At 43.7% G+C, this 17,553-nt stretch overlaps 1 protein-coding gene across 5 annotated transcripts; it reads left to right on the top strand.

Annotated features, from left to right (window-relative positions):
- The first annotated feature begins 65 nt into the window (after positions 1-65).
- On the top strand, positions 66-17,479 carry CIAPIN1 (cytokine induced apoptosis inhibitor 1). Of its 5 annotated transcripts, none has more exons than XM_008985931.5 (9): positions 66-128; positions 6,307-6,494; positions 6,864-7,016; positions 9,439-9,515; positions 11,295-11,463; positions 13,224-13,297; positions 14,511-14,626; positions 15,425-15,506; positions 16,388-17,479. In XM_008985931.5, the coding sequence occupies exons 2-9, from the start codon at positions 6,338-6,340 to the stop codon at positions 16,496-16,498; spliced, it is 939 nt and encodes a 312-aa protein (XP_008984179.1). In that variant the 5' UTR covers positions 66-128; positions 6,307-6,337; the 3' UTR covers positions 16,499-17,479. The 5 variants fall into 5 exon arrangements, with proteins under 5 accessions (XP_008984179.1, XP_002761053.1, XP_035138252.1 ...); XM_002761007.7 differs by having other exon boundaries at positions 6,304-6,494; XM_035282361.3 differs by having other exon boundaries at positions 66-602.
- The last annotated feature ends 74 nt before the right edge of the window (positions 17,480-17,553 follow it).

Below are 17,553 nucleotides of genomic sequence, written 5' to 3'. Positions count from 1 at the left end.
AGGCAGCGTCGGGACCACGACGCTTGCAGGGCGGAAGTAGCTGCGCCGCGGAGCCTCCTCCTCTCGCGAGAGGCGCGAGGCGTGGGGCCGACTGCTGAGGAGAAACTGGGAGCGAGCTCAAGCGGCAGGTGAGAGTGGAGGGGGCCAGCTGAAAGCCGGAGTTCCGTCAACTGCCCCCTCCGGCCCACCCTCGTCCCCACATCCCCTCATTTCATCTTCCCACCCCCGTCCCTCAATGGGAACGCAGACACTGCCGCCCCGCTGAGAGCCCCGGCGGGCTTATTCCTGAGACGTCGGTGTGAGGGGCCAGGGCCGGCCCTGCCCACCCCGGGCTCCCGACCGAGAATTCACGCCGTTTCCGGGCCGCCTCGTCCTGGCGCTGCCCGCCTTACTCTGAGGCCCCGGGGCCACCACGCTGAGAAGGCGCCCCGAGCTCTGGGGTCCTACCAGTCAGTCGCCAATCGTTGTGACCTTGGGCCTCAGTCCTCGTGAAGTTTCGGTTGCTGGGGGTTCCTGGCCGCAAAGCCCGAAAGCCTGAGGGGCACCTGGGCTCGTGATTGTAATTTCGAGCCTGCGACTTGTCCGAACCCCCAGCGTGTTGAGTTGGTATAATTAAGTATCCAGATCGGAAGGATGTTTGTTGCTAGAACAGACAGCCAGGTCTTTGTCCTGGAGGATGGATGGATTGAATGGGTCTGCGTGTGGGCCATGAATCTCATTTTAACCACTACCTCTGGGTGATTTGTAGGATCTGCACGTTCGGGAAAGGCTGGTGCCCTTCATGCTGACATTACTGAGTGCTAAGCTCTGGATGGCTCAAGGAGATCACAGTCCAGCCACTAACAGAGCACCTCACTGGGGTGTCCTCAGGGAAGGCTTAGTAGGAAGAAGTCAATGGTTTTTGGACTAAGAGTAACTGACGACAAGAGGATGTGATTCTGTCGATTTTGTGTTTGCAGTCAGATTCCATCTTTGTTAAAGTTGTGTTTTGAACACACCTTGTCAACCCTAGTCTTTTCAGAATATCCTCCTCCCCACTGCAAGAGTGTGGGGAAGACCTCCTAAGCCAAAACTTACCGCAAAGGTTAACATTTTAGATTCGTATTTCTGGTTTTAGGTAAAACACTCCTCTCCGTGAGGATTTGTTTCTGAGTTCTGTCCACCCATCTTTGAATGAGCCTTTCCCGTGGAAACTAACATTTGGGTAATCTTTATGAAACCCTAATTCCTAACACACACCAAATGCCTGGAGACATTTCTGTTGCATTGTCGATTCTCACTTTAAAAAAAAAATTTGGGCCAGGCTCATGGCTGTAATCCCAGCACTTTGGGAGGCTTAAGTGGGTGGATCACAAGGTCAGGAGTTCAAGACCAGCCTGGCCAAGATGGTTAAACCCCATGTCTGCTAAAAATACAAAAATCAGCCAGGCATGGTGGCAGGCACCTGTAATCCCAGCTCCTCAGGAGGCTGAGGCAGAGAATTGCTTGAACCCAGGAGGTGGAGGTTGCAGTGAGCCAAGATTGCGCCATTGCACTCCAGCCTGGGCAACAGAGCAAGACTCTGTCTCGGAAAAAAAAAAATCTCTAAGGTCTTAGTCTAAGTGTCAAGATGGCAGGGAACAAGTGCCGCCTTGTCTGTCTCCCTTGTAGGGACAGACACATGGTAGGTTCCTTAGATCTCATTTGCAGATTGTAATTGTGCCTTCCTACCATTCTGCTAAAGCTGACAGGGAAACTGAGGCCCAGAGAGGGGCAATGCTGGCTTGGATTGCACAGTAGGCCAGTTAGGCCCACTTGGTGCTGGTCACCCAGACAGGCAGTGACATGCATGTGCACAACAGCTTCAGTTAATTTTATTTTTAAATTTTTTTTTTTTTTTTGAGATGGACTCTTGCTCTGTCACCTAGGCTGGAGTGCAGTGGTGAGATCTCGGCCTTTCACCTCCTGGGTTCAATCAATTCTCCCTACCTCAGCCTCCCAAGTAGCTGGGATTACAGGTGCACGCCACCATGCCCGGCTAATCTTTGTATTTTTAGTAGAGACAGCGTTTTTCCATGTTGGCCAGGCTGGTCTTGAACTCTTGACCTCAGGTGATCCACCCACCTCGGCTTCCCAAAGTGCTGGGATTACAGGCGTGAGTTGTGGCACCCAGCCCAGTTAGTTAATTTTAATTAGGATTTTCTTTTTGATAACTGTCAGTATTCTTAGAATTCTTTTATGCATCTGAGTTAAAGGATTTTTTGAACTGAAGCCCAAACTTCAGTCTTATTTTTTTCTTTTGTCCTCTTTCACCAGAAGAGTGCTTACTGGGCACCTTAAAAACAGACGTTATTCTCAGACATCCACTTTTACTGCCGGTCAATAACATTTTAGAAGGGCCGTGGACATGTGTCTGCCTCAGTCAGAGTTGGAGAGGTACCTAACAAGTTCAGTGATGTGACAGTGATGCCACCTCTTATTATGAAACTGGGCCCTGAGTCACAGCTTCTAACCATGTTATCTTAGATGCTGGACACTTTTTCCTTATGAGATTTTTTTTTTTTTAAAGACAAATTCACAACAGCAACATAAAGCTCTGATGAGGAAAAGTATCACACTTTGGCTTTAGATATTTAAAAGAATATTATCTTATTTGAAAAATGCTGACTGAAAGTAGTTGCTATGCCTGTTTTTTGAGGGTTGATGTTTAATAAATGTAGTTCATAAGCTCCTCTTGCTCTAAGATTAGTTTTGGGAGATACGGAAGGCAAAGCATTCTACATTCTTCTAATTTATTGACACAGTCCCACTGGAGTTCTGTCCAAAGATCGTAAAGTGCAGCTCTTACACTGTAATTCTAACAATGAAAAAGCAGCTTCCCATCACTCCCTTGGGTGTCCTTCTAGAAGGCATGGCTAAGCAGAAACAGGTTTTTATAGAACTGTTTGAAGCAATGGCAGGTAAACTAGCAACAGAGAAGTAGAGGCCCAGAGTTCTCCTAGAACATTACTTTATGGAGCTCTGTGTGCCAGAGCCTGCCAAGTGCCTTACATATTTTTATCTTCTCATTTGCTTCTTATAGCAGCCTCCCAAAATATGAGGTTATTATCCCTGCTTTACCGATGAGAAAATGGATTCAAAGAGTCTAATGGCTTACCCATGGTCATGTGCCCGTTAGATCCAGCGGTAGATAGAACCCTAGGTCATCTGCATTCAAAACCTTTACCCTATAAAACTGCCTCCATAAATGTTGCTGAAAAGGTCTAGACGTTTGGCTTTTTGTTTTTCTCCAGCTAACGAGTAACCTTTTGCCCCTTGTTTCCTTCATGGGTTTTTCTGTAAGTACAGTGCAAAGTCGTGGTAGTCTGGTAGTTGGGGTCTTTATCATCACTTTCTATTGTCCCAAGGAAGAACCTATCCCAACATCATTCTAGAAACAGGTCACTTAATACCCAGCAATTCACACTCCCATCTTGCCTGGCTGGTTCTTAAATGTGAGATTGATTCCACATTGCACACCGTAAAGTTTGCAAGGGTTCTTCCTCAGCATCATATGCCAGTTAAAAATTTCAGTTCTTACTTGTATGCTTTTTAGGGATTTAAAAACCAGAATTGGACAGGCATAGTGGCTAACACCTGTAATCCTAGCACTTTGGGAGCCCACAGCGGGCAGATCACTTGAGGTCAGGAGTTCAAGACCAGCCTGGCCAACGTGGTGAAACACTGTCACTACTAAAAATACAAAAATTAGGTGTGGTGGCATGCACCTGTAATTCCAGCTACTTGGGAGGCTGAGGCATGAGAATTGCTTGAACTCTAGAGGAAGAGGTTGTAGTGACCTGAAATAGTGCCACTGCATTCCAGCCTGGGTGATAGAGTGAGATGCTGTCTCAAAACAAACAAACAGAATTAGCTGAATGCAGTGGCTCATGCCTATAATCCCAGCACTTTGGGAGTTTGAGGCAGGAGGATCACCTGAGGTTGAGAGTTCAAGACCAGCCTGACCAACTGGAGAAACCCTATCTCTACTAAAAAAAAATAATACAAAATTGGCTGGGCATGGTGGTGCATGCCTATAATCCCAGCTACTTGGGAGGTAGAGACAGGAGAATCGCTTGAACCTGGGAGGCGGAGGTTGCAATGAGCCGAGATTGCACCATTGCACTCCAGCCTGGGCAACAAGAGCAAAACTAGATCTCCAAAAAAAACAGAATTGAATTAGTCTCTTTTTTTTATTTTTTCCTCCCCCCCCCCCCATTTTTACTTGACCTCTGTCCTTAAAAAAACCGGAGTTAAGTGACTAAAGAATCCTACTTGTCCGAGAACACTTAGCATTCTTTTAGTGGCACTTGCAGTTGGGTCATATGGAAAGAGCTAGATAAAAGCCATGATGAAGGGAAAATGCAAAAGATTTTCACAGAATAAGGAGGGATCACTTTGGAGTGGTGCGAGATACAGGTGGAGCCAGATTATGGAGGCTGTGGATCCAGAAGCCTAATTGACTTCACTCTAGCAAATAAAACCTTTAGTGAAAAGAGTGACAAATCAAAGTGCTATAGTATTTAATGCTTATGTATTAAGTTAACATCCTGGGTATGTTTTATAGGCAAAGAGGAGAGTTACTTGACATGAATTTTGTTTTTGGGACAGGGTCTTTCTCTGTTACCCAGGCTGGAGTGTAGTAGCACAATCTTGACTCACTGCAGTCTCAACCTCCTGGGCTCCAGCAGTCCTCTCACCTCAGGCCCTTCTCTCTACCCCAGTAGCTGGGACTACATAAAATTACCACATGAGACTACCACGCTCAGCTAATTTTTATATTTTTAGTAGAGACAGGGTTTTACCATGTCACCCAGGCTGGTCTTTAACTCTTGTACTCAAGGGATCCACCTGCCTCAGCCTCCCAAAGTGCTGGGATAATAGGCATGAGCCACCACACCCAGCTATAATTTTTTATTTTTTGAGACAGTCTCGCTCTGTCTCCCAGGCTGGAGTGCAGTGGATCAATCTCAGCTCACTGCAACCTCCACCTCCCGGGCTCAAGTGATCCTCCCACCTCAGTTTCCCATGTAGCTGGGACTACAGGTGTGCAGTCACCTTGCCCAGCTAATTTTTGTTTTGTTTTGTTTTTAGTAGAAATGGGGTTTTGCTGTGTCACCCAGGCTGGTCTGAAACTCCTGGGCTCAAGCAGTTTGCCTGGCTTAGCTTCCCCAAGTGCTGAAATTACAGGTGTGAGCCACTGCACCCAGCCAAAGTCAACATTTTAAAAGAAACAACAGTGTAGTGACTTGGCTTAAATTCAGTCTGTATCTGTAGTGACATGATTGCCACTGAGTTGGACACCTCTGCAGAAGTCTGTTCAGCATAAAACGAATTCATGCTTGACCCCTCTACCACAAATTGTTTCATTTATTTGAGCTATTTTTGGAAACTGGTGTCATTAATGTTTAAGAAAGGAGGAACTGAGTAGAGTACTATCTCTTGACCTAATTTCTTTGTTAGCATATTATATACTCAGCTGAGTATCAAGTGGAAGAGAAAGTGGACACATGGAGGCAAATTCCCATGGGTTAAAAGCATGGGCTTTACAGTCAGATGAATTTGGATTCAAATCCCAGATCTTGCTTTATCCATGTTACACTCATTAGTTGTATGACTTGGGCAAAGTAAATCACCTGAGTTTCCAGACTGTAAAATGGTAATAATATCTAGTTTAAGGCTGTTCTGAGGTTCGGTTGAGGTAATGTTTAGAAGATACTTTGAACAGTCCGGCTGATATTAAATGTTAAAGACATAGTATTCTTGATTACTGCAGATTTGATGGAATTTTCATATTTTGATGAAAGGGAAAATATCAGTATTCAGTTTGCAAATTTTAAATGTGTTATTTCTTTTTAAAAACATTGAACCTGTGGTTGGGTTATGTCTGTCAATTTATTTGCGTTCCTTGCTGAGTCACACTCTGCCTAATTGATGTCCTGTGTGTTTTGCATCTTGTTCAGGCTGAATTATCTTAGGTCAAAGAGGAAATCATCTTTCTGCCTCCAACTTCCTTACTTGCCTCTAATCCCCTTCTTGACTCTGCCAAGTCAGGATTCTCACCAAGGAAGCTATCTATCTTCTTTTGGAATGTTGGGATTATGAAGATGAGATAACGGGGTTCATTTATTCAGACTCTTTAGCATATACAGTAGGATTTCTAATACTGTCAGCATTTCCTAGTGGGTGGTTAGATGTTAGGTTGGGATTCTAATAATATTTTATGATACTTCATGGATTAAACTTCACTTTGTCTCTGCTCAGTTGTGATTCTCTTTTGGCCAGCAGTTTTTAGGTCCATCAGTACTGCACTGCAGGAATGGCAGATTTTGGGATTTCTGCTGGCCAGTTTGTGGCAGTGATCTGGGATAAGTCATCCCCAGTGGAAGCTCTGAAAGATCTGGTGGATAAGCTTCAAGTGTTAACTGGCAATGAAGGCCACGTGTCTGTGGAAAACATCAACCAGCTGTTACAGTGTAAGTACCCACCCATGTTGTCTTCATGAGGCTGGAGGGGTTTCCATGGGAGTGTTGCATTTCTGTGGTTCCTTGATATCTGAATTTTCATTTAGGGTGGCATGTGAAAGTAGTGGCTGGTCACCCTGTAGTTTTTCAGTTGAGATAAAGTGAGCTTAGGAGTGTAGTTGATGATTTCTGTAAGTATGTTCTTCTTTCTTAATAACTATTCCATGTTTTTTGACAGTATTCATCCAGCTTCTTGGATGGATACCGAGTGGTATACATTCTCTCAGGGTGAGGTCTGTAGCCTTTGTGGGGGGTTAGAAGGGACCAGGAGATTGTTCCGGGCTCAGGTGATTGCTAATTAAGAGTCCTCCTCCTTTTCAGCTGCCCACAAGGAATCCAGCTTTGACATTATTTTGTCGGGTTTAGTCCCGGGAAGCACCACTCTGCACAGTGCTGAGATTTTGGCTGAAATCGCCAGGATCCTTCGACCTGGTGGATGTCTTTTTCTGAAAGAGCCAGTAGAGACAGCTGTAGGTAAGGAAATCTTCACTTGAAAAACAAATTTGACAGGGTTGAGGCTTTGAGTGTGTGTGCTACATCTCCTGGAGCAGGAGCTATCATTTGGAAATCAGTATTACTGTAGCAAAACGTTTCCCTTGGGGATAACTTATTGTTAAAATCTGAAGCAGCATATCTGGAGAAATTGTGATCTTTTGCTGACTCGTTATATAATAAAACAGAAGGAAACTGCCATCTAAAAATGTGTCCTTTTGCAGGTGGATGGTTAAAATTTGATATGTTCATAATATGGAAAGTGATGCCGCAGTAAAAAGGAGCAAGCTAGCTATATGTGCATCAGCTTGGGTGGATATCAAGGGAAGTAGCTGAGTTAAGGTTCTGTGCTGTACAATTCCATTCACATTCTTGAAATAACAAAATTATAGTGATGGAGATCAGATTAGAGTTTGCCAGAGGATAGAAGTGGGAGGAAAGGGGTATGTGGAGCTATAAAGGGGTAGTATGAGGGTTCCCTGTGGTGATGGAACAATTCTGTGTTCTGAATGTGATAGTGGTTACACAAATCTACACGTGTAATAAAATCACATAGAACTATACGGTCCTTCTCTGCCAAATGAGTACATATAAAACTAACAAAATCTGAAAAAGCTATGTGGACCATCAATATGAATTTCCTAGTCTTCATACCATGCTATAATTGGGTAAGATGTTACTGTGGGAGAGATGAGGTGAAGACCTCCTTAATGTACAGAATTTTTTGTTTTTTTCCAACTTCCTGTGAATCTACAGTTATTTCAAAATAAAAAGTTTAAAAATAATGGCTGAAACTCTGGGAGTGACGTGGTAATTATTGATTATTAATGGCAGTGTTCATGAAATAAAAACTTTTTTTATGAGTGGTATAGCTGTCAGAGTGACTCAATTCTGGATTTTTAATATTTTTCACTAGACTTTCAGAATGTAACAATTTCATCAAATAGAATACTATAAATGAAAGTGTTTTGAAATATATAAAGGTGTTCATTGTTTATGTGGAAATATAACTGTGTTATGTGTAGTATACATCAGCATTCTTTGCTGGCAATTTAAACCTTACATGACTAAATGCAGTGTTTCTGTCAGAACTATACAGAGAAAAAAAAAGAGAAAAGAACTATACAGAAAGAATACTTGTATTTCTGTGCACTTTGCAGTTCATAAGCGTCTTTACAGTCATTATCTCGCAGCCTCTAGAAGGGGTTTCAAGAAGCAGAGAGTGATAAGAAACAATAACAATGGAATTATAACATTTAAGAGCTTAGATAAGAACACTTTGAACAACCAAAAGGATTTCTCAAATTAAATAGTATCACGTGAACAGGCACAGTAGCTTACACCTGTAATCCCAGCACTTTGAAACGCTAGGGCGGGCAGGTTGCTTGAGTCCAGGAGTTCAAGACCAGCCTGGGCAACATGGTGAAACCCATCTCTACAAAAAAATACAAAAATTAGCTGGGTGTGGTGGTGCACACCTGTAGTCCCAGCTACTTGGTGGAGGCTAAGGCAGGAGGATTCCTTGAACCTGGGAGGTTAAGGCTGCAGTGAGTTGAGATTGTGCCACTTCACTCCAGCCTGGGTGACAAAGTGAGACCCTGTTTCAAAAAAATAGTAATAATAATAATAAAATAATATCACTAAAATATACAGTTGTCTTCATCTTACAATGGAGTTACGTCCTGATAAATACTATAAGATGAAAATGCATGTAATACACCTAACCTGCTAAACATCATTGGTAGGCCAGCCTACCTTAAACATGCTTAGGACACTTGCCTTAACCTACAGTTGGGCAAAATCATCTAACACAGCCTATTTATAATAAAGGGCTGAGTATCTCACGTAATTTACTGAATACTGAACTGAAGTATATAGTTTCTACTGAATGGGTATCATTTTCACACCATTATAAAGTTGAAAAATTGTAAGTAGAACCATCATTAAGTCAGGAACCATCCGTACATTAAGCAGAATAGGTTATTATTGTTTTTTTTGTTTTGTTTTTTGTTTGAGATCGAGTCTCACTCTGTCATGCAGGCTGGAGTGCAGTGGTGGAATCTCGGCTCATTGCAACCTCTGCCTCCCAGTTTCAAGTGATTTTCGTGCCTCAGCTTCCCAAGTAGGTGGGATTACAGGCATGTACCACCACGCCTGGCTGTTTTTTTGTGTGTATTTTTAGTAGAGATGGGATTTTGCTATGTTGGCCAGATTGGTCTTGAACTCCTGGCCTCAAGTGATCTGCCCACCTCAGCCTCCCAAAGTGCTGGGATTACAGGCATGAGCCACCACGCCCGCCTGGTTATTATTGTTTGAATGCCTGCTAACCCACATAGGATTGAGCCTTTATTATTTTTTCTACTTTGACCTATAAAGCTATTAATTGTTATTTTCCTTTTGGCAGATAACAATAGCAAAGTGAAGACAGCATCTAAGCTGTGTTCAGCCCTGACTCTTTCTGGTCTTGTGGAAGTGAAAGAGGTATGTTTGTAGACAACTTTCTTTGCCGCCCTGCAGGTGAGTTAATCAGTATTGCTTGGAACTAGGAAACAAGAAATGCTATGCATGTAAGATACATGATGCTTCAAAGGACAAAACTTGTGAGAATAATCAACTTTGAAGAGACTCAGCTTGGCCCATGTGAGCTGGGGCTTGTTCTGGTCTCCTTGGCACTAGTTTAGTGGTGGTGACAGCTGAGGGGCATGAGCAGCAGCTATGCTGCTTCCAACACCTACCTCTCAGTAGACCTGAATCCTAGGCCTGGGTGAAAAACACTGTCACCTATTTCAGCATCACATTTTTGATGGGAGTAGCTGGGATTACAGGCATGTATCACCAAACCCAGCAAATTTTTTGTATTTTTAGTAGAGACAGGGTTTCACTATGTTGGCCAGGCTGGTCTCAAACTCCTGACCTCAGGTCATCCATCCGCCTCGGCATTTCAAAGTGCTGGGATTACAGGCATGAGCCACTGCACCATGCCAGGCCTTAGATTCTCTATGCCAACCCTTTCTTGCTTCTCCTTTTAGCTTAAGGTTTTCTGTGCTTCATTCTAGAATAAGGAATATGTATTAGGCCATTCTTCCTATGAAGAAATACGTAAGACTGAATAATTTATGAAGACATGGGGTTTAATTGGCTCACAGTTCTGCAGACTGTACAGGAAGCATGGGCCTGCACCTGCTTGGCTTCTGGGGAGGCCTCAAGGAACTTTTACTCATGGCAGAAGATGAAGCAAGAGCAGCACATAACATGGCAAAGGCAGGATCAAGAAAGAGAGGAAGAGTCAGGAGTAGGGAAGGTGCCATACTTTACAACAACCGTATCTTATGAGAATTCGGATGGTGCTAAACCATTAATGAGAAATCTGCCCCCATGATCCAGGCACCCCCCACCAGGCTCCACCTCCAACATTGGGGATTACGACTCCACATGAGCTTTAGAGGGGACACATATCCAAACTATATCAGACTCATAAAAATTCACTTTATACTGAAGCATTCAGAATTATAAAGTGACATCCCGCTCCTTGCTCATACTTCCCTCCCCAGAGGAAGCCACCAATGTATTTTTGTATGTCCATTCAGACCTTTTCCCATGTATTTACAAGCGTCTGCATGCATATACTTCTTTTTTAATGTAAATAAGATCATATGTATACAATTGTTCAATAACCAGCTTTTTTCCCCACCCTTAGATATCATAGACACTTACCCACTTCAGTGTGTTTCCCTTCATTCATATTAATGATGTAACAGTATTCCACGCAATAGATGGACTATGATTTAGGTAACCATTCTGTAATTATTGGACATAGAGGTATCCTTTTTTTCTACCTTTACTCTCTGCTACTTCATCCCCAGGAACATAGGAAGGATTTTCCTCCTCCTTTCTCATTTGAGATGTAAGTTTCTGCTGTCTTCATTGTGGGCATTCTATCCTGTTACACAATAGGACCACATCTGGTTCATTTCCATAATTATAGCCCCTACAATAACTAGCATATACCTCATCCCTAATATTTCATAAGTACTTTTAAATTTTCCAAGGGGTATGCTCCAAGTAGACATGCAGACAAAAGTTATACTCTAGTGCTCTGATTAGTGAGAACCTGAATGTGAGGCATAAAGCGATGTCTGTTACCATCCACTGTTGTATACTTAATGCATGGAAATGAGTCTTTAACTCCTGTGTAGGTGGACATAGTAAACCATTTTATAGAGGAGGGTGGACTAATCCTTTTGATGTCTTGAATTCCAGCTGCAGCAGGAGCCCTTAAGCCCCAAGGAAGTACAGTCTGTTCGAGAACACCTGGGTCATGAAAGTGACAGCCTACTGTTTGTTCAGATCACAGGCAAAAAACCAAACTTTGAAGTGGGTTCTTCTAGTCAGCTTAAGCTTTCCGTCGCCAAGAAGTCATCTCCTTCAGGTAAAGCTGGCATAGGGACATTCCATTTGCATGGGCTTAGAGGGCCATAATTAGGAATTGAGCCAGCAATAAATGAGATGGTGATATTTTTAGAGGATTAGTCCTTTGATTTCTGCCATTTCCACATAGATGAATACTTAATTTACTATTATCATAGGTGTATTAGGATCCAAAACTGAAATAATATATAGGTATTATCTAGTCCAGCTCTTCCTTCTGTACCAGAAAATACTGAGGCCTCCTAATTCTTCAGGACTGAGTCACACAGTTTAATTAGTGAAGTTCTTCCAGGTCCCAGAATTAACATTTATCCTCAGAAGACCTTACAGTATAGTGGTAATGGTGGATGAGAATGCCCTGTTCCTGTTCTCATGTCCCTTTTTCCCCTATACCAGGAAAAGCAGCTGTTCTTACTTTGTGGATCCTAAGACACTTAAAAAACTATATTTCTTCTGCCTAGAAAATTGCATACAAACACATGCGGGCACGCACACACACACACACACACACACACACTGCCCCACTCTCATCCTTCCTATCACTATTTTTTAATGCCTGAATTGTCCCAGCTGTGAGGTATGCACACATTTACAGATATTTACTGGTACATCCCCACTTGTACAGTTTTGACTGTCTAACCTAAATCTTCAAGAAATCCTTTGGAATCTAACCTTTCAATACATGGTTCCAGAATGGGTAGGGACAGCTTAGAAGAGTGACAATGATCACTAGAGGGTACTCTTACCCCAAGGCCCCGTGAGGATTTGCCCACACTATATCCGAGTCTCAGCTCTCCGGCTCTTCCTTGCATTCTTCTGACTAGACAAAGAATCAGGAAGTGTGAGGTTTGTCTGCCACTGATGGTGTTACCTTCCCACCAGCAGCTTTAGAACCTATTTTCTTGTATGTAGCAGGTTTACATGAGGCTAAAGCTCTGCTATTTTTGAAGTTTTTGACACATTTCTCAGTTAATCCTCAAAACACCTGCAGTAACATAGGGAGTACAATTTAGCTTTATGTTATAGGATAGAAACTAAGGTATCAATGAGGAAGCTGTATGGAGTGGAGGTTAAAAGCATCAGACAAGGCCAGGCATGGTGGCTCACACCTGTAATCCCAGCACTTTGAGAGGCCAAGATGGGCGGACCGCTAAGGTCAGGAATTCAAGACCCGCCTGGCCAGCATGGTGAAACCCTGTCTCTACTAAAAATACAAAAATTAGCTGGGCATGGTAGCAGGTGCCTGTAATCCCAGCTGTTTGGGAAGCTGAGGCAGGAGAATCGCTTGAACATGGGAGGCGGAGGTTGCAGTGAGCTGAGATCGCACCATTGCACTCCAGCCTGGGCAACAGAACAAGACTCTGTCTCAAAAAAAAAAAAAAAAAAAAAAACATCAGACAGACTTTGCAGCCTGTGGAACCAGCCTAAGTGTCTAAACCTGTTTCCTCAGCGGCAAAATTAGGATGACACACGCTTACCTCATAAGGTTGTCAGCAGAATTAAGTTAGATGATGTATACAAAGTGCTTAATATGGTGTCTGGTACAGAGCAAGTGCTTAGCAAATGGTGATTTCTATAACTATCAGAAAGTGGTCGGCCCAAGGTCAGACATCTCAGAGGGGTAGAGCTGGAATTTGAACCCACGCCTTCTGCCTCCCAGTGTAGTGTGTTCTCGTCTACACAGCAGAAAGCACTTAGGTATGTTGTAGTTAACAGTTTCTGTTTTTATGGAGCTCTTTTTCTTTTATTGCTTGGACTCAGTGAAGCCTGCTGTGGACCCTGCTGCTGCCAAGCTGTGGACGCTCTCAGCCAATGATATGGAGGACGACAGCATGGTGAGCTGGCACCATGGTCACTTGATTGCTTTCTTTCAAGCCTCAGTTTCGGTGTGAACAGCTATAGTGATCTTTCTGGACTTGTCGGTGTGAACGTATTTAAAGCCCAGATTTGTGAATATTCCTGTCACTTACATCTTTGGTTTAAAAGGAAACTCCATGTTGGTGGCTTTTTTTTTTTGAGTTGGAGTCTTGCTCTGCCACCCTGGCTGGAGTGCAGTGGCGTGATCTTGGCTCACTGCAATCTCTTGCCTCCTGAGTTTAAGTGATTCTTTTGCTTCAGCCTCCCAAGTAGCTGTGATTACAGGCACATGCCACCACACCTAGCTAATTGTTGTATTTTTAGTAGAGACAGGGTTTCACCATGTTGGCCAGGCTGGTCTCAAACTCCTGACCTCAAGTGATCTGCCCGCCTCAGCCTCCCAAAGTACTGGGATTACAGGTGTGAGCCACAATGCCTGTCCATATTGGTGGCATTTTAAATTTTTTAGCATCTCTTTTTCCCCACATGATTTCTTGTTCTCACTTCATGTGATATGTTAAAAACTCTCGGGGGTTTGTGTAAACCTGAAAATATTTTGTCAGCTTAAATTGTTTTATTGGCCTCTTGGTTTGGGCAAGTTGCTGAATGTTCCATGCTTTAAAAAGCAATATTTTCCATCTTTGCCATATCTATAATAAAGTTCTTCATTTCTACACTTCTACTATTGAAGTTAGAGTAGTGAGCAAAATAAGTCAGGTTCATGCTCTCAAAGAGTTTACAGACTAAGTGTCTACACATTTACAAAGAATTACATAAAGGTATATATAATTATTTGATTTTTCTCGGGGATTATATGGAAGATATTCCATTTTTCACATGACTCGTCATAGACACTTCTCTCTTTGTTCTGCCTGCTCTCTCTCTTCTCCCCACTCCTGTCCCCCACCCCCAACATTCTTGACAATTTGCTGGCCAGTCTTACAGGCTTTTCTCAAGTAAATTTGTTCCCAATTCCTTCACAACCTAGTGCATAGTCTGCGGATGTAGTTTAACTCACTGTTGGCCTCTTGGGCATGTGGTCAGGTTGAACATTATGATCAGCCAAAAGAAGGACAGGGTGGACACCTTCTTTACCCTGGATTCTAAGTTTCCTCTCGAAGCCTGTGGTCACTTTAGCTTTTCATTAGCAGAAACCACAACTGTGTCACTCGTTGCTTTAACACTCTCCAGGATCTCATTGACTCAGATGAGCTGCTGGATCCAGAAGATTTGAAGAAGCCAGATCCAGCTTCCCTGCGGGCTGCTGCTTGTGGGGAACGGAAAAAGAGGAAGGCCTGCAAGAACTGGTAAGTGCCCGGTGACTGGAGCCTGTGATGCTGCCTCCAGTGGCCTCATGCTCAAGTAATTGCAATGCTTTACTATTTTTAAAACATACATTTTCCAATCTGGGCAACACAGGGGGCCCATCTCTACAAATAATTTTTTTTTTTAATTAGCCAGGCATGGTCGTATGTGCTTGTGGTCCCAGCTACTTGGGGCAAAGACAGGAGGATCGTGAGCCCAGGAGGTCGAGGCTACAATGAGCCGTAATTGTGCTTAATCTCATTCTCCCTCAGAACCCTACCAGTGAGCCATGATTGTGCCACTGCCCTCCAGCCTGGGCATCAGAGCGAGACTTTGGTGTTTTCACATTTGTTTTTATAAATGGTTGGGAAGGATGGTAGAAAGTTAATCTGTGGTGTTCAGGCTTGTTTAATCATCAGTGTTTTTAAAATGTAAAAGCTGCCAGCATTTACAAATCAGGAGATTTTAAGTGAAAACACAGATTTTTTTTTCCCTGCTGTTCTTGAATTTGGAAAATATGGCAAACTGGGTCCACTTTACCCAATATGATAACCAGCTGAAGCTGAGTAGTGGCCACCCTCTGTAGACAGAGCATACACCCTCTACTTCCCCCCATCCTCCTCTCCCTCCTGTCTCCCTCAGCAGCCTCTCACATTGCTGCTATCTGCCTGGCCCATAGGCTTCTGAGTTATGACACCGAGTGTGAAGAGAAAAGGCTTACAGCACATTTTGGCACTGTTAGGATTTGGGATTTCTGGGTGGTGGTAATTCTCATTCATTAGTCACTGATTTTCCCACAGCACCTGTGGCCTTGCTGAAGAACTGGAAAGAGAGAAGTCAAGGGAACAGATGAGCTCCCAACCCAAGTCGGCTTGTGGAAATGTAAATAGAAGGATCATTCCTCAGCATTCACAAAACCCCCAGGGGGATTAGGCATCCTTCTACACTAAACACAGACAAGCTCTACCTCACATATTTTAGGAACAGACAAATGCATGAGCACATGAACATAGGTAGTAATGGGGAGAAAGGCTGTCTCCTGAGGGTGAGAGTGGGTTAGCGTGCATGTGTCCGTTGGGGAGGGTCTTGTGTTTTATTTGTGGCCCATTTCTTTCTACTCCAGAGTTAGACATTTAACCGAGGTTGGTTGTGTTTGGAACGGCATAAAATATAGAACTATGGCTGGGCACAGTGACACATGCCTGTAATTCCAGCACTTTGGGAAGCCAAGGCGGGCGGATCACTTGAGGTCAGGAGTTCCACACCAGCCTGGCCAACATGGTGAAACCCGTCTCTAGTGAAAATACAAAAATATTAGCTAGGCATGGTGGTGCATGCCTGTAATCCCAGCTTCTTGGGAGGCTGAGGCAGGAGAATCACTTGAACCTGGGTGGTGGAGGTCTCAGTGAGCTGAGATCACACCACTGCACTCAAGCCTGGGTGACAGAGGGAGACTCTGTCTCACACACACACACACACAAAATGTATATATACATATATATGTATGTATGTAGATATACGTGTATGTATATATACATATATGTGTGTATGAACTATGGCCTCCTAAGGAACTTATTCTTGACTATAGTTTTTCACAAAACCAGAAATCTTGAAAACTCTTAGTATTTGAGTCTCAGTTGGACCTGCAAACATACTCAGCTATTTCCTTCAGGCCACTGTGGCTACATTATGAAATTAGGAATTTCTTTCTTCTGGCTGGTATGCCTAGGATAAGCTGACCCTTCCCCATTCTTTCTCTCCAGTGCTACCTGGGTGATGCCTTCCGCTGTGCCAGCTGCCCCTACCTTGGGATGCCAGCCTTCAAACCTGGGGAAAAGGTGCTTCTGAGCGATAGCAATCTTCATGATGCCTAGGAGGGACCCAACATGGGACACATCTGCTCCTTCAGCCAACTCCTGTCTCTCACATCCCACCACTGTGGCTCCTCCCGCCTCCTCTGGATTTGTTCACTCTGTTTGAGATCTGTTTGCAGAGTGGGTGCTTAGCAGACAGAGTGAAGCTGGCTTGTGGGCACAGTGGTGTATAGTGCTGCTCTGTATCAAGACACCAAGGTATTATGGGTCCTGGTTACCCAGAATGGGCTGGGTTTCTTCACCTCATGTTAAAAGAAGGGAGTGTCCTGAAGAAGTCCTTCTGTTAAAATGCTGACCAGAACACTCTTGAGCCCAGACATCCTTGAGCACTAACACTCTGTGACAGAGCTCCAGGCCCCTGCCCGGAGTCTCATCTCAGCAATGCTGCCACCTGCTTGTCTTTCCGAGTTGTTAGTTTATTCCATTCTTTGTGACACAAGTCAAGTGTCTTATGACCTCCTCAGGGCACCAGAGGAGTCACTCACTGGTTGCTGTGATGATATTCAGTGTCCCTCTGCCCCCTTCCACCCCCCAACCCCATTTTACTGTGGCATTGCATCTGTGTTTTATTGTCATTTCTGTTAACCATCAGGTATTAAACTTGCTGCATATCTTGAGATATCTTGAGATTCTGCATGTCTTGTAAACAGAGGGGATGTACATTTGTGTGTGATGTTGGATAGTCATCCACGCTCAGTTTGGACCATTGGAAGAACTTAGTGTTACACACAAATGGGGCTAGTGCTGCGCTTAGAATAGGGCCTGTCAGCCCACTTTAGAAGAGCCCAGGTTGGTGAGCATTTAGAGGGAAGCAAGGCAGACCTCTGAACCAACAATAAGTCTCTGAGCAGAGACCCCTTTGTTCTTGTTACCCACCCGTATGGACTTGGGATCAATCTTGCCAAATATTTGGAGAAATTAATGTGGATTTAAGAGACCTGCATTTTTATATTTTACTAGTAAATAAAAGTGTTCAATTGGTATCTGTCCTTGAAACTTGATTTTATTCTCCAAGTTTGCTTTTGCTTATCCTAGTCCCTGCTGGTGAATTTTAG

The sequence above is a fragment of the Callithrix jacchus genome, chromosome 20 (assembly GCF_049354715.1).
Source record: "Callithrix jacchus isolate 240 chromosome 20, calJac240_pri, whole genome shotgun sequence".
Lineage (NCBI taxonomy): Eukaryota > Metazoa > Chordata > Mammalia > Primates > Cebidae > Callithrix > Callithrix jacchus.
The sequence above is the reverse complement of the archived record's forward strand: the minus strand, read 5'-3'. Positions and strand labels throughout refer to the sequence as shown.